General features: G+C 42.2%; 2 protein-coding genes across 2 annotated transcripts; one reads left to right on the forward strand and one right to left on the reverse strand.

Annotated features, from left to right (window-relative positions):
• Positions 1–387: 387 nt before the first annotated feature.
• LOC139934359 (uncharacterized) lies at positions 388–3,040 on the reverse strand. Its single transcript, XM_071928551.1, has one exon. It carries the CDS (start codon positions 1,578–1,580, stop codon positions 630–632), a length of 951 nt encoding a protein of 316 aa, XP_071784652.1. The 5' UTR covers positions 1,581–3,040; the 3' UTR covers positions 388–629.
• Positions 3,041–10,282: 7,242 nt separating this feature from the next.
• LOC139935332 (transmembrane protein 42-like) lies at positions 10,283–12,313 on the forward strand. Its single transcript, XM_071929865.1, has 3 exons — positions 10,283–10,435; positions 11,269–11,415; positions 12,179–12,313. The coding sequence occupies exons 1-3, from the start codon at positions 10,283–10,285 to the stop codon at positions 12,311–12,313; spliced, it is 435 nt and encodes a 144-aa protein (XP_071785966.1).
• Positions 12,314–14,979: the final 2,666 nt, after the last annotated feature.

Below are 14,979 nucleotides of genomic sequence, written 5' to 3' on the forward strand. Positions count from 1 at the left end.
ACTAATCTACCGTCATTGTCCCGTAACTGGTCCATCGGTTTCCAGGAGTACCGGTTTGAAAACAAAATGGCTACGCCACAACTAGAACTAGTCCCGAAAGACCAAAAACCTTTAGAGTTAAATTCTTTGGCCCAGCCTCTAGCTTCATAGAAGCCGGAGGCGTGGGTCTCCTGCAGCAGTAGAAAGTCGGGTTTTCTACTGCCGCAGGAGGTGGAAATTTGAGCACGCTTAACCGGGTTTCTCAACCCGTTTACATTTAAAGTACATATGTTTAAGCTACACATGATAAATATAGCAAAAATGCCAAAGTTGTGTGTGCCTGTGAATGAGTAAAGAAACCAGTTTATTATTCAACGTTCAATGTTCATAGGGTTTCCTTCTCCGTGATTTCTTTTGTCGTTGGCTTCTGAACTCCAGTTCCGGCGAAGGCTCTGGTTCTGGTGTCTGGGGTATTTGTGCGTCGTGGAATGACGACTCCGACTCGTCCGTGGTGAGGTGGCGTTTTGTTGATGTACTTACCACGGACATTTGTGATCCGTCGGAGTCGTCGCCGTCGTCTGAAGGGTGGTCTGTTGATGTAGGCAGGCTTGAGTCACTAAGGTTGGGTTCTTGGTTGGGTGTAGTGTGTTCTAGTTTCGGTGGGGGTTTAGGTTTTGGCTGTAGTGTAGGTTTCGGTGGGAGTGAAGGTTTCTTTTGTTGTTCCTTTGATTTTGGCTTGAGTTTTTGCCAGAGACGGTCGAGGGTCGTTGTCCGGGGGTTGCTGTGGATGGTGGTGCCGCGGTGGGTGGTGGTGCTGCGGTGGGTGGTGGTGCTCGCACCTCCGGTACCTCCGGCTGGTTGTTTGGTGGTTCTTCGGGGTTATCCGTCTTGCTGGGGCGTCCTTCGGGGGGAGGTGGAAAATCCATAGTAGCTCGTCTGTATGTTGTGGTCCGGTACCCGACCGGGCAAACCCGGGCGAGGTGTCCTATTTGGGTGCAAGTGTGGCATTTTCTCGGTACTCGACACTTGGCGCTCCCGTGGCCGTGCTGCTTGCAGTTAGTGCAGAATTCATTGGGACATTGAGCCCCCATGTGTCCTCGTTCATTACAAATACGGCAGGTCGGTGTTTGCCCGTTGTATATGATTCTGATCGTCGTCTGTCCAATTTTCAAGAAACTCGGTATTGATTTGGTCAGAATCATTGCATAATGTCTAATACCGTTCAGCCAGGTCTCGTGGGTTTTCCAGTGTCCCCGGCGGTGTGAGACTTTCTTTCCATAGCCGGAAAGTATGGTCGACACCGGAGCATCCCCCATCTCCGTCGGGGCGTTGAACACATTTATGTACGTCGTTCGTTCTTGCGTTCTGCTAACCTGGGCAGGTTTGTCATCAACGGTTAGTGGGTGGCTCTGTAGTCTGTTTGCTGCGTCGGCTGATTTGAGGGTGATGCACCACTTCTTATCGTGTAGGTGTTGCAGGCAGGAAACCTCGTCTTCATTAACTATTCTATCCAGTTCTCGAAACATTGAGTCGGGTGTAGTTTTCTGGTACAGGCATATGTCGAGGCTCAAGGGCCTATCCAGCGTCCGTGACGCTGCCATCTCTTCGAACTCCAGAAGATAGCTTCAAGTTGCAGAAAGCTCGATGTTAAAGGTAGTATTTCGAGCTTGAGAGTTAGAATGGTGTCCACAGTGTATTGTAATAACAATCCAATGACTTTTCAATGACACCCATAGAGAAAGTGTACAGCCTTTAGTCAAGATGTCAAGCACGACCCCAGATGTCACGCCAGCGCCAGCGGCGAAGCCGTGAAGCGCCTTTTATAGCATCTCGTTTGGGGGCTTATGTTTTTTGCTTTACCTTTTGCATATTGCATGATCCTGATGAGTAGTGGCCAACAAGAAGACACAACAACCACAGATGACACGTCGCGTGCACGCACCATTACCCACACATAATGGTGCACTAAAAAGTCACGTGTTCGGGGAAACGGACAAAAAGTACATATATGATTAACTGATATGAACAACGAGTTGCTAAATGCGCTTTGCGGCTTCGCCGCTCGCGCTGGTCTCTTTTCGTGCGTGACATCTGAGTGTGCCGCTGCTGCGTGCGCCATGAATAAAGGCTAGCGAAACGTTCACAGCCATGTGACGTCAACATTCGATTCGCGTTCACATAACCTTAACCCTGCAAATTGGCAGGAAGTGCACAGAGCTATAGTTACAACTCGTGATCTACTAATTATTACCAGCCAAAAAACACGTTATTTTGGCAAATTTCTCCATCACGGTTAGTTTGGAGATAGGTATCAGCAGTTTGGGCTATGAGGTTCAATTGAATATAGACAGCGATGGAATCCAGCCTTTAAGAGTGCGTTATTATGAAATCATAAATACCGCCGACAGTTAAGCTATTCATATTGGTGGAGAGCGCATCACGTGGGAATGTTTAAATGGTTGATAATGACTAGCTGGAGCTGTTTATAATCGTTTGTTCGGATACGTTTAGCATGCATACATAGCGCTACTCTTGGTGTAAGACGTTTCTCTTTTACTGGCGATGCGGGCGCTGTTGGTGAGTTGGCTGCGCTGTGTGTGAAAGGAAAACAGAAACGTCTTGCACCAAGACTAACTACGCATACGGATGCATATCCAAAAACTCTCTCAGTCATACAAATGCAACACAGGTACAGAGCTCAAGGACGTCGAAAAACGGATAATTTTTACAGAGTTTCTTACTTTATTACGCCTTTTAAACAAAAAGGCAATTATGAATGGGAATAAAAGAGTAGTGTGACTCTTTCATTATCGCACGGCCACGACCCTGGCGTTTTTAAACGGCAGTTTAAGAACTCGTCGCTACCCTTTTATTCCCTTTATAAAGATCATTGACATAACTTGATATGAAGACAAACTTTTGAATACAATGTAAAATGTTATATTTGCTTCTTGTCTGTATACTTTTATAATAACTTTTGAGTTCAAGTTCATCATTTCAAATTAGGTATGTAAACTTATTATGTTTTAAGTTGATAAATCGTCTTTGTGATAATACAACAATTACATGCACAATATTTTAAAGTATGTGTAACCTGTTTTGCTCTATTTTTGTTGCTTGACTATCGGTTATTGCGTGTAGTTTGTTTCTCACGAAAGTGTACTCTCAACGAATAAAATGTTTCGTGCAAATCGTTAGTGCCTAAGGGTTCAAAAGAGTGCGCTAACACAAGAAGTTTGTGCACAGTTCGGAACTGGGTGGACAAAATCTCCTTCCACACCGAAACAACTTTATGCTGGCCCCGCATAACCTTTGTTCCTCTCTGATGAAATTACATTTTACTAAATGAATACTTTGTTAGTACAGCGGAGTAGAGTACCACATCACTCTACCCCGGTGTGAAGGCGTTACAAATTAACAACGAACCAATGTTCAGAAAAATTGCCAAGAACGTATCCCCAACGATTTAGTTACTCGTTAAGGTGAGCATCTCCATCACACAATGGGTGTAGCGGTTACATGTCTTCCAAACAGAAACCGTAAAGTTTAAGATTTATAAGTCCAGTGGTGAAAGTAACACATGGCTCCTCCTTTGACACCGCTGATTACCTGGGGGCTTTACCGAACACTAGAACTGAATCTCTTCCTTGTGGTAACGGTTCGGAAGCAGCCTATAAGCAAAGGCTATTCTGAAATCTCCAAGACTTATAACAACTACCATTAGTAGATTTCGAATGCGGGAGTCTTTGGCTGTAAACCGAGCAACGCAACCAATAGCCAATAAGGGTGCGTTAGTTTAGCTTCCCTGGGTCGACCCCGGTGTGTGGCGGATTTTTTTTCCAGGACAACCGTGGGTAATTATCTGCACACGTTCATCCTGGAAAAAAAAAACCCGCCACACACCGGGGTCGACCCAGGGAAGCTAAACGAACACATTGACATACAGATAGTTTCTTTGTCTAAAGCCGTCAACAATAAAACGCCACCAAACTACATCGTCTCACAAGCCGCCACTACACCCTCACCGTCTATTCTCCCACGAAGAAACCCTCAAGGGGTCGTGGAAGACTTCGGAGTCACAGGTTGGGGTTGCGTTTGCTGAGCTCAAGCTTCATCTATATCGCAAATTCAATGCGGACATCGAGGGGCGTCTAGCCGAGGCCATTGAGACTTCTTCAGACAAGCTCAAGACACACTCAAAGTTGAATAGGAATTGACCACAGCCGAAAAGCTGTTTAGTTTCTCCTTCAGAGCCAAACAACTAACGGGCAAAGATCTGAAGTGCAAGAGAGGGGAGAGCTAATGATTTTCTCAAACAAACAAAACCAAAGGTCTTTGTCAAGACCATCACATCTTCCAAAGAGAGATTTAAACCAACGTTGCACCGTGTCTATATATACTTTAACTTATTTTGTTGTAATCTTAGCGGATACTACCGTATAGGTTTTCCCGGTCAATATCATCAAAAATCCATACTCCTGGCTCATTCAATTTAGTTTGAAAAAAATGCTCCGTTGAATCAGCATTCAACAGTCAAAGAGGGTATTAAATTTCACTAGTTTAGCATTCACTGGTCACATCATGATCATTCAATTTCACTAGGCCGCAAGAATCAATCAATTTCGTAATAGCCAGCAGCAAGACCTGGTTAATCGTTCAATATCATTATTATGAGCAAACATTTTTCAAAAGTTTGCATTCTAATTCAAGCTCTATGTTATGTGCCTTTTGATTCGTATACCTGCCCACTTCTGGTCACTTTTTGTAACTGTCAAAGACCAGTCTTCTCCCTTGCTGTATCTCAACATAATTATGCATAAAATAACAAACCTGTGAGAATTTGAGCTCAATCGGTCGTCGAAGTTGCGAGATAATAATGAAAGAAGAAAAAAAACCTTGTCACACCAAGTTGTGTGCGTTCAGATATTTGATTTCGAGACCTCAATTTCTAAATCAGAGGTTTCGAAATCAAATTCGTGGAAAATTACTTCTTTCTCGAAAGCTTTTACACTTCAGAGGGAGCCGTTTCTCTATATGCATTTTATAACAAACGGTTTCAACTGCTTTTCAATAACCAACTCGACCGATCCAAGGCAATGTATTCCTTTAAAGTTCAAATCCTCACAGGTAACGCCAGACTTTGGCACGGGAATGTTTCATCCCTAGCCCCCATTCGTGCGACAATGTTGAGCTAGTGGGAGAAATAAGTCTCTTAACTGGTGCATTACATGCTTTGCAAGTCATTGAATAAAAAAGTTTTTAAAAAAATGAGACAAAAAAAGATGCATGTTTGACTAAAAAGTAAAATCCTCATCAAGGCGCTAGAAACTAGCGTGCAACCAAATTTAAGAATCAAATGCCTCGAACGTCTCTTGGACGATTTTGTTTCTCGCTCGGGTGAGCACACCCTATGCACCATGGGTGTGGTGTTACTGACTGCCTCTGATCATCTTTAGAATGTTCCCTTCAATTCATACTAAGGCCGTGTCCGAATGTTTCGACTTCGGCTGCGGCTGCGGCCGCTGGCAGTGCGCGCCATTTTGAAGTCGTGTCCGAATGTTTTTTTCTTTTGGCTGCGGCCGTGGCTGCGGCCGCGACGTCACAGATTTCAAGCCACAAGCGGAGGTGACTTGCTTGTGGCCGGGACGCCATTTTGTTGATATTGTGTGTGTGTACTGTGTGTGTGGCGTGTGGTTTGTCGTCTGCTGCTACGTGCTACTGCTACATATATTTACTATGGGACTAGAAACTGTACTGCATACTTCTGCTAAAGCTGCTACAGGTGAAACCTTCAAGTGTAAGTGATGTTTAGATAAAGAAGAAGACGACCTGTGATAATTATGTCACACTTTTCGTGTTGTATTGCTATTTCGGGTCGTGTTTTTATCCTGCATTTAATGTTTTTGTTTATGTTTTTTTGTTTTTGACAATAACTCACAACCCAAACCTACCCTAGCGTTGCTCGTTTCGTTATGTACGAAATTATCATCATCCTGTGATTCCTGTCATCTGTTTATTGCTATGGATAACTTTTCGTATGGCGCCACCACTTTTTCACCTTTTTTTACAAAACGGGATATCTCATTGAGGTAAATTAGATACTATCTTATTTCATATCGAATGAAAACGTGGTGGCGCCATACGGAAACTTTTCCATTGCAATCACGAACAGACAGTCGTGACATAACGATTGGGTTTTTAATAATAAACATGATAAACTTAGGCAAAATTGTGTGAATATATTTTCATTTTTTATTTTTTTTATTTTTTATTTATTTATTTATTTTTTTTTTTTTTGGGGGGGGGGGGGGGGGGGGGGGCTTGTGGTTAGTGGTCTCACTCTTAGAATGTTTTAGTTAACTGTAGGACCATGGAACTGGGTCACGATGGGTGAGCTATAGGTCTATTTTTACCTCCCATGGGTGAGCTGAGATTGAAGGGCTGGTTGGGCTTTCCAGTTTCACTGGTAATATTTGCTATGGTACTAAAAATAAAACACAATTGTCATGGTGGTAACTGAAAATTACTTTCATACTTTAACTTCAGGAATTAAAACACCCCTCAACTAGGGAAGGATGGAACATGAAACGTGCAGCCGTAGGCCTCTATCATGGCCCTTTTATGAAGACATGACCTCTCCATGCCCGGTGTCATCTGTGGTGTTTGGAGGAGTACGAGGATGACCATAGACCAGTACAGATGGAGGAACAGCCACCCAAAAAAAAAAACCAAAGCATCTGTATTATACGACATGATGATGGATGGAGCACTCAGCAGAATAAACAACTCCAGTAGCCGATTTCACAAAGCGGTACGATTATCCTATCTCTTACTCGACCTAGGATGGGTTAGATGCGTCCTTACGTCTTCAGATACAGAATTTGGAAAGTTCATTCTTGAGTTCTACTGTAAGTCAGGTTTCCGACTACTCAGAAACCAGCTATGACTAGAGCCCAGTTTCACACAGAGTAACAAACTAGTTGCTCATGCTAATAAATTTTGTGACATTGTTTTACTAATCTCTCTAAAATGATGCAAAGGAATTGTTATGAGGGCCTTAAAGGAACACGTTGCCTTGGATTGGACGAGTTGGTCTATAAAAAGCGTTTGTAACCGTTTGTTATAAAATGCATATGGTTGGAAAGATGTTTTAAAAGTAGAATACAATGATCCACACAAGTTTGCCTCGAAATTGCGTGGTTTTCCTTTTACTGTGCGAACTAACACGGTCAGCCATTTAATGGGGTCAAAAGTTTGACTCCCATATATGGCCGGCCGTGTTTGTCGACGAGGTAAAAGGAAAACCGTGCAATTTCGAGGCATGTTTGTGTGGATCATTGTATTCTACTTTTACAACATCTTTCTACCCATATGCATTTTATAAAAAACGGTTACAAACGCTTTTCAAAGACCAACTCGACCGATCCAAGGCAACGTGTTCCTTTAAAGTCGGTTGTGCGATGGTTGCCCAATGAATATCTTGACGCAGCGATTGTAAAAACACAGTTTATATGCCTTAGTGACAATGTCTATAAACCGTGTTCTTTAAAATCATGCGTCAACATTTCCGACGTCAACATTTCCAACGACTATAAACCGGCTTTAAAGGCAGTGGACACTATTGGTTAGTGCTCAAAATAATTCTTAGCATAAAACCTTACTTGGAAACGAGTAATGAGGAGAGGGTGATAGTGTATACGGGTGGGTCGTGCGGTGTGATTACACGCACCACGCAGTGTATACAGGTGGGTTTACAGCAGTGTCTTTTCGGAGCGAATAATGCGACTGCCTTGAGCAAGGCTACTGAAAGCACACAATTTTGTGTAACGAGGGTGTTTTTTCTTTCATTTTATAGTTATCTCACAACTTCAAAGACTAATTGAGCTCAAATTTTCACAGGTTTGTTATTTTATCAAATGTTGAGATACACCAATTACCAATGGTGTCCAGTGTCTTTAAGTTGGTCTTAAGTTTCCAGGCACTGATTGGTCAAAATCTAATCACGAGGGGATGTATTAACGGATGATAATTTCAAGTTATCAAAAAAGCGTGAGTAGAATACAGAAAAATATAGCACTTCCTTATATGCGTTCCATATCCAACCAGGCTGATGGGACGCATATGCGCTATATTTTTCTGTTTTCCACTCCCGCGATTGCGATAACGAATTTATCTTCCAGCCTCATTAAGTCAATAAGGTTAGGTTAAATGTTTTTGTTTTTGGTTTTGCACACGCGAAGTTTACAATGTAATTTTTGAACTGACCGATCGTATGCAGAGCGTGACGTATTGACACTTAAGCTGTTTATTTCGTTAAAACGGTATTTACAAATGGGAATAACAGTGCGAAGACCGTTATCAGCACCAGCCACCAACTTGGTCATTACGCGCAGTGAAGACCGTGTCCTCGCACTTTTATGCCCTAATTGGTTAAACTATGGGCAATGCTCTATAAACTTGTATTATGTTGGCCTATAAAAGGCAGAGCTGGTGAGAATAAACCTCACGTTACAAAAGTTAAACTTATCTCCTGTGTCTTAATTAATTGTTGATTGTGTGATAATTGGTAGTGTGGGACAGGGGTGTGATCCACAGTGATCCACATCAATTCCCGAACTAATCCACCCAATCGCCCTATCCTCCCATTGGACCTACTGGCCAGGCCAGACGTTGATTGGCTATGTTTGTTACAATATGATTTAATTAAAATAGATGTAATACTAGGTTTTGCAAGAATATTAGAACACTGATGAAAGCACTGTCGGTGGTTTCTTAGTTCTGCAGGGGGAAAAATCCACAGGCTAACTAACTACTGAGGTAGGATTACATCTATTTTAAATTGTTTGCTGTACCCATTGTCAATAAACATTACTATCGAACTGGTCTCTTGACATCTGGTGTAGATCTGCTCTAACAATATGCGGGAGGTCTTGGGTTAAAATCTCACCCGAGTAATAAGCCTGTGAATTCTTTCCTGCAGGACTCAGAAAGCATCTAGTACAACAGTGCTTGATTATCATTACACACCAGTTGGGTATGGTTGGGTCAACCAAAATAAAATAAAAATTAAAAGGTTGTTTTATTTTGGTGTTTATAAAACAAATGTGTTAATTGTTCACTTTTCAATGTCGAAATCCCTAAATAAAACATGACACTAAACTTCAACAAATAGATTTAAACTAATATTCTACTTGAGAGGTAGAAATAGAGAAATGTTGAGCCCTCCCCCCTCTTCCCATCAACTTCAAAATTTACGCCGTTCACATCACTCAGTCCAATCGTGCATATTGTTTGTTTGCATTAGCAGACGAAACAACACATGTACGTATGCAAAACACTCATTTCACCGCTTGAGGGCGCGCACACGAAGTCACAGCCGCGTCCCGGCGAATGTTTTTGTTGGCCGCGTCATGCCACGGCCGCTAGACGCTGCCAAAGCCGCGGTCGCAGCCAGCGGCCACAGCCGAAACATTCGGACACGGCCTTAGCCTTGATCAAGGCTGTTGACGTTCTGTTTCCCGGCCCGGTTCGCTGCACACGCATGCAGTGCATACACAAATGTACATTACCATACATTGTACAGCGAGAACAGTATAGCGTAGTCGTGAGTACGGTCGTGTCTTTCTACTTTCAACCTCGCACACGTGGCTCAAGCTACTTAGGAAGTACCCATGTACCGTAAGTGTACCGTACAGATGGTACATGTACATGTACAGTACGTATGTGTACATACGCTGTACAGTGATGGGGAATTCAGTGATGGGGACTGGGATTTTGCAGATCGCGGCTGGCTGTGTAGCGCCTTGATCAAGGCTAGCCTAGACTAGACTAGCCAGCACGCATACACCAGGCTGAACTCAGCACTAAATTTAGTGCCAGCACCAAATTTGGTACTGGCGAGAAATTTGGTGCTGGCACCAAATTTCAAAAAAACCTGTCAACACACCGTCATGACGAAACAACGGCGGCGCGATAACGGCCGTTACTGGCAGTAAGAGATACTATGGTATGTCAAATGTTTTCAAAGTAAAATCAATAACCCTTCAGATTTTTCTTCGAAGATATCTTCCTTAGATCCAAAACCATCATACCTTGGCGCCCCTAAGATATCAATTGGCTAATTAGCTCAGCCCAACTAATTAAACATTTTCAGCCCTAAGAACATTTCTTGCATGTTTTTCTTCTTTCATTTTTCAGTTCCTTCAGATTCATGAAAAGCTCAGCTTCAAAATTGTTGTAAGACCACCGATCCCTACTTCAGCAAGACGCAGTCAGTCGACCATTGTTTGAAGTTAAGTTAAAGATGCTTGGTTTGACATTAGCTATCTGTGCCGGACTGTGTGCAGCTTGTGCATCTGCCTTTGCCAAGCTTGCAATGTCTGGAGAAGAAATCGCTGAGGTGTGTCAGAGAATGGAGGCTACCATTGCACTGAGCTCAATGCCAAGTTGCACTCTGGTGAGTAGGTAATGGCAGTTCTGTATGCTTTTTGTTCTATTGGGAAGGATCAGTCTTGAGGCAGTTGTACTAATTGAAGGGCCCAATTTCCTAAACAGTGCTTTTAAAAAGTGTTCTGCTAAGCTATAAATGGCAGGATACCAGTCACAGATTGTATGTAGAATGGTTTTTCAGCTGGTAACGGTATTCTGGTAAGCATATTTTTGGTTATGCTTAGATATTTTGTTTTCTTTTAAGCAGCTCTATGAAATTGAGCCCTGGCCTGTGTGCATATGGCTAAAATGTTTGCATTAATTTGGTTGAATGTTTGCAGCAAAGGTAAATTTTAAAAAACAATTTAACATTCAGAGTTAGACATTTTTGTCAACCATCTTAGTAATACAGCCTGTCATGGCTGAGCGGTTAAGAGCTTTGTCACCCGGGCTCTGGTGTTTTTGATCAGCAAAGTGTGAGTTTGAATCCTGGTTGTGACACTCGTGTTCTTGAGTAAGTTCCGTACATTTATTGCTTTGTCCGTTGGATGGGACATTTTAAAGCTAATTGTGGGAGAGTAGGAGAGTCTGGTTCCATGCAGCACCATTGTCTATACAGGCTTGCAAGCTACAGTGATTAGGAGACATATTCCATAATTATACCAGAATACAAATTAAACGAAAACGTCACAATCTAAGCAAAAAAATACGTTTTTAGTTGAAAATCAATAAAAAATCTGTCCTAAATTGATTAGGTTCATTCAAACAAATGTCTTTATAGAACAAATCTGATGAAGACCTTATTTTGTTTATTTCTTGTTTATTTTTCATTTTTAATTGATTGATGCTATTCTCTGACAGGTGACAGTGGTCTTGAGAGGAATATCTTTCTCACTCTTGTTTCTCTTCAACGCCATCATGTGGACCTTGTTTGTAAAGTCACTACAGCTGTCCAGATCTTCGCTGGAGGCTACCATTACAAACAGCTCGGCTAATTTCTTCTTTTCCGTAAGTTCTAAGATACTTGAATCTGCTACAACAAAGATAGTTTAGAGTAAAGTAGTCAGTCTGCTAAAATTGAGCAAAAGATTACAGTTAATGCACCTAGAAGGAGAATGGAGTTGCCCTATTTAGAATAAATTACCAGTATTTCAAATGGAGAATAAAGTTACCTCAGAGATTTCACAATGGAGAGTTCAGGAAAAGTGGAAACAAAAACCATTACAATAGTCCAACTAGAGAAAATGAAACGTTATCCTTTCCATCTCAAAGTTCAACTCAATTTGATGAAGAACTGGTAATGAAACATGTCTTTTTGTGGTGGGTGGTTAAGGGTTGAACAAAGAAAACCAATTTACTGAAGCGGGAAATGAACCAACAGCCTACTGGATTAACGTGCAGGAGCTCTACCAACTGAGCTATCCTAGTCATCTTGGCAGTCTCCCTATATTGTCACCTTCTTTGCTCAGGGGGGTGCCAGTCAGCCTGGGATCCAGATAATATTACAATACAACCTTGAAAGAACTAGGCAGTTACATAACCAGTTGTATGGCTCCTGACTAGCACTCCTGAACAAAGATATTGACCATAAACATATAGGGAAACTTCAATATAGGGCCAGATAGCTCAGTTGGTAAAGCACCATAGCATTAACCTGAAGGTTGTTCGTTCAAGTCCGGCCCTAGTTGATTTTTCTTTAAACCTCAAATTATTGAAAAGTTCCCCAGTCAGTTATTTTTTATTCTCTCTTCTCTGTATCAATTTAATACAGGCTGTGATTGGTCACCTTGTTTTTGGTGAAGCTCTGTCATGGACCTGGTGGCTAGGCTCCTCTATCATTGTACTTGGTCTATGGATGATCCACAAAGGCAGTAATAAAGAAACAATAACCAACAAAGACAGGTGACACCCCTAGATTGCTGAGTAAAAGACTGCTAAACAATACAAGAATAGTTGCAAGATTAAGTTTTCTACCTGAACATTGGACAACTAGAGACTTTTCTCTGAATTCAGACTTTTTATGTCTGCATGGTGAAGAAAATCAGATGTTATATTCATCAGATATGATGAGATCATACTTTTTGATCATACTCTCTTGCATCGACCGGTAGGGGGCGCCAGCACGACTCCCTACCGGAGCACCGCTGGCGGCCCCTGCAGGCTGATCGGGAACGCGCTTGTCAGTGAGGGGGGGGGGGGGGGGGAGAGGGCTCTGATTTTGGAGAGTTCTACTTCGTGTAACTTCATGACTTCTTGAGGTTAAATAAAGCTCCAAAGAAAAGGACAGAAAAGCCAGTTATTTGCATCCTTGTGTCATTTGAAGCTGTGATCAACGCAACCCCGGTCAATGCTACAATATTCTTTGATCTACCTCTCTTGCATTCAGTGTTTTAGCTATTAAGACCAGTACACCCAAGACCAATACCAGAGGGTCTGAGACCAAGATCACTCTCAAGACCTACAACACTGCTAGCACTTAGGATACGCGGGTGTCATGACCAAGTGGTTAATAGCATCGAATTCAAGTTCTTGTGGTTAAGTCAACGTAGTGTGGGTTCGAATCCCGGCCGTGGCACTTGTGTCCTTGGGCAAGATACTTTACTACAACTGCTTCTCTTCACCCAGGGGTATAAATGGGTACCTGCGAGGGTAGAGGTTGATATTGTGTATGAAAAAGCCTTTGGTGCGCTACGGTTGCCCATAACAGGTTGTATACTCCCAAGGGAGCTGAGATAGATTAAAGGGAGTGTATTGGCCCAATGAACGACGCGCTTATGAGATGGTTATTGTGAAATGCATAATATAAGAATTTGTTATTATTATAATCCTGTTTCTAGAAGCTCATAACTGCAGGGTTTAATTCAAGTTTGTTTTCATTGACTTAACATCTGGACTGAATGTACTGCGGTTGGGATCAGTGCCTGTTGGGATACACAAAGTATTAGAGGCATGGACACCCTATTGTCAAAAACCAGTCTTCTCACTTGGTGTGTCCCAACATTTGAATAAATTAACAAATCTGTGAAATTGTTTACTCGATGTTCATCGCAGTTGCAAGAGAATAATTAAAGAAAGAACACACTTGTACTAATGTGTGCTTCCAGATGCCTAAACAGGCCTGAACGCTTTTATTATTTGAGTAAGAAATAACCTTTTTCTCAAAAACTGTGTTTCTTCAGAGAGGGAGCGGCTCACCGTTTCTCACAATGTTCATACTTCAACTGCTCTCCAATGCTTGTTACCAAGTAAGTTTTGAAGCTGACAATTATTTTGAGTGATATCACCAATAGTGTCCAGTGCCTTTCATGTCTTTCAGGCCTTTATGATTCGTTTTGAAAGGGCAAGGCACCAAGGCGATTTCTCCTTGGTAAAGGGCACCCTATGACCGAGAAAATCGTAATTCTTCTACTGAAGCATTTCAAGGGCACAAAGGCAATGACTATTTGGGCATTTGGGCAATCGCCTTTGATGCCTCCGTTAAGTATCACGCCTAGCCTTGAAATAACCAAAATGTATGGGCCAAAGCGGCAAAAAGATTGGGCTGTACCTGCTTCAAAGGGTATGAATTAAGAGGATTTGCATTGTGAGACCGGATATTAAATTATTAATGTCAAAAACTGTGTAACCAAAACATCTTGATGATGGGTTTAGGCTCAGAGTAGGAGGATTCTCAAGAGGACAAGCACAGGAAATATGAGTAAAGGAACTAATATGAAATGAGAAATAAAGATTGTGTAAAGGCTAACATATATAGTGTGGACACAGTTGGAGGATTTAAAACTAAAAATTAACTGAAAAAGAAAACACATACAAGCTATTAAAACGAATTCAAAACATCTCAACTAAAAAGTGCTTCAGTCTAAAACAACCTGATTAAAACAACCTAACGCCTGCGCAATATTATAAACACGTAAAGATGACACAAAATGTTGAACTAAAACTTTTCAACTGATACAAAAACATCATCATGGAAGACATAAATACATTATTATGTATGTACATGTATCATGTTTACACCCGACAGTGTCAAATTGGAATGATAGAATTAGCGTTGAAGGTGGCGAATCCATGCGTGAGCCCCCATTACAATGGGTCTTTTCCAGGCTGGGCCAGCCAGAGTCCCCCTCGAGCGTCGACGCTCAGCTTGAGGGCGGCATGTGCTTGAGTGACTTCTGGAAGTCGCCGACGTCCACGGACGTGGCCAAAGAGGGAGTGGCGTCGCCGTGAGATGGTCACACGGATGACCTTGAGATCGGTGGTTTCTAAAAATTGCTAGAGTCGTGCCGTTGATTAAGAAACCATCTCTTGATGTCGAACACCTCAACAATTACAGACCGATATCAAATTTGAAGTTCTTGTTCAAAACCATTGAACGTGTTGCATCTTCACAGTTGAACGCCTACCTACAGCAACGCGGTCTGTATGTACAGAGACAATCAGCCTATCCTAGATTTCATTCAACTGAGACAGCGCTGGTTCGCGTCCACAACGATCTTCTTCAGGCTGTCGATCATCATCAGGAAGCCATTATATTGCTTCTTGATTGCTCTTCGGCATTCGACACGATAAACC

The sequence above is a fragment of the Asterias amurensis genome, chromosome 3 (genome assembly GCF_032118995.1).
Source record: "Asterias amurensis chromosome 3, ASM3211899v1".
In the NCBI taxonomy this organism is placed as follows: Eukaryota; Metazoa; Echinodermata; class Asteroidea; order Forcipulatida; family Asteriidae; genus Asterias; species Asterias amurensis.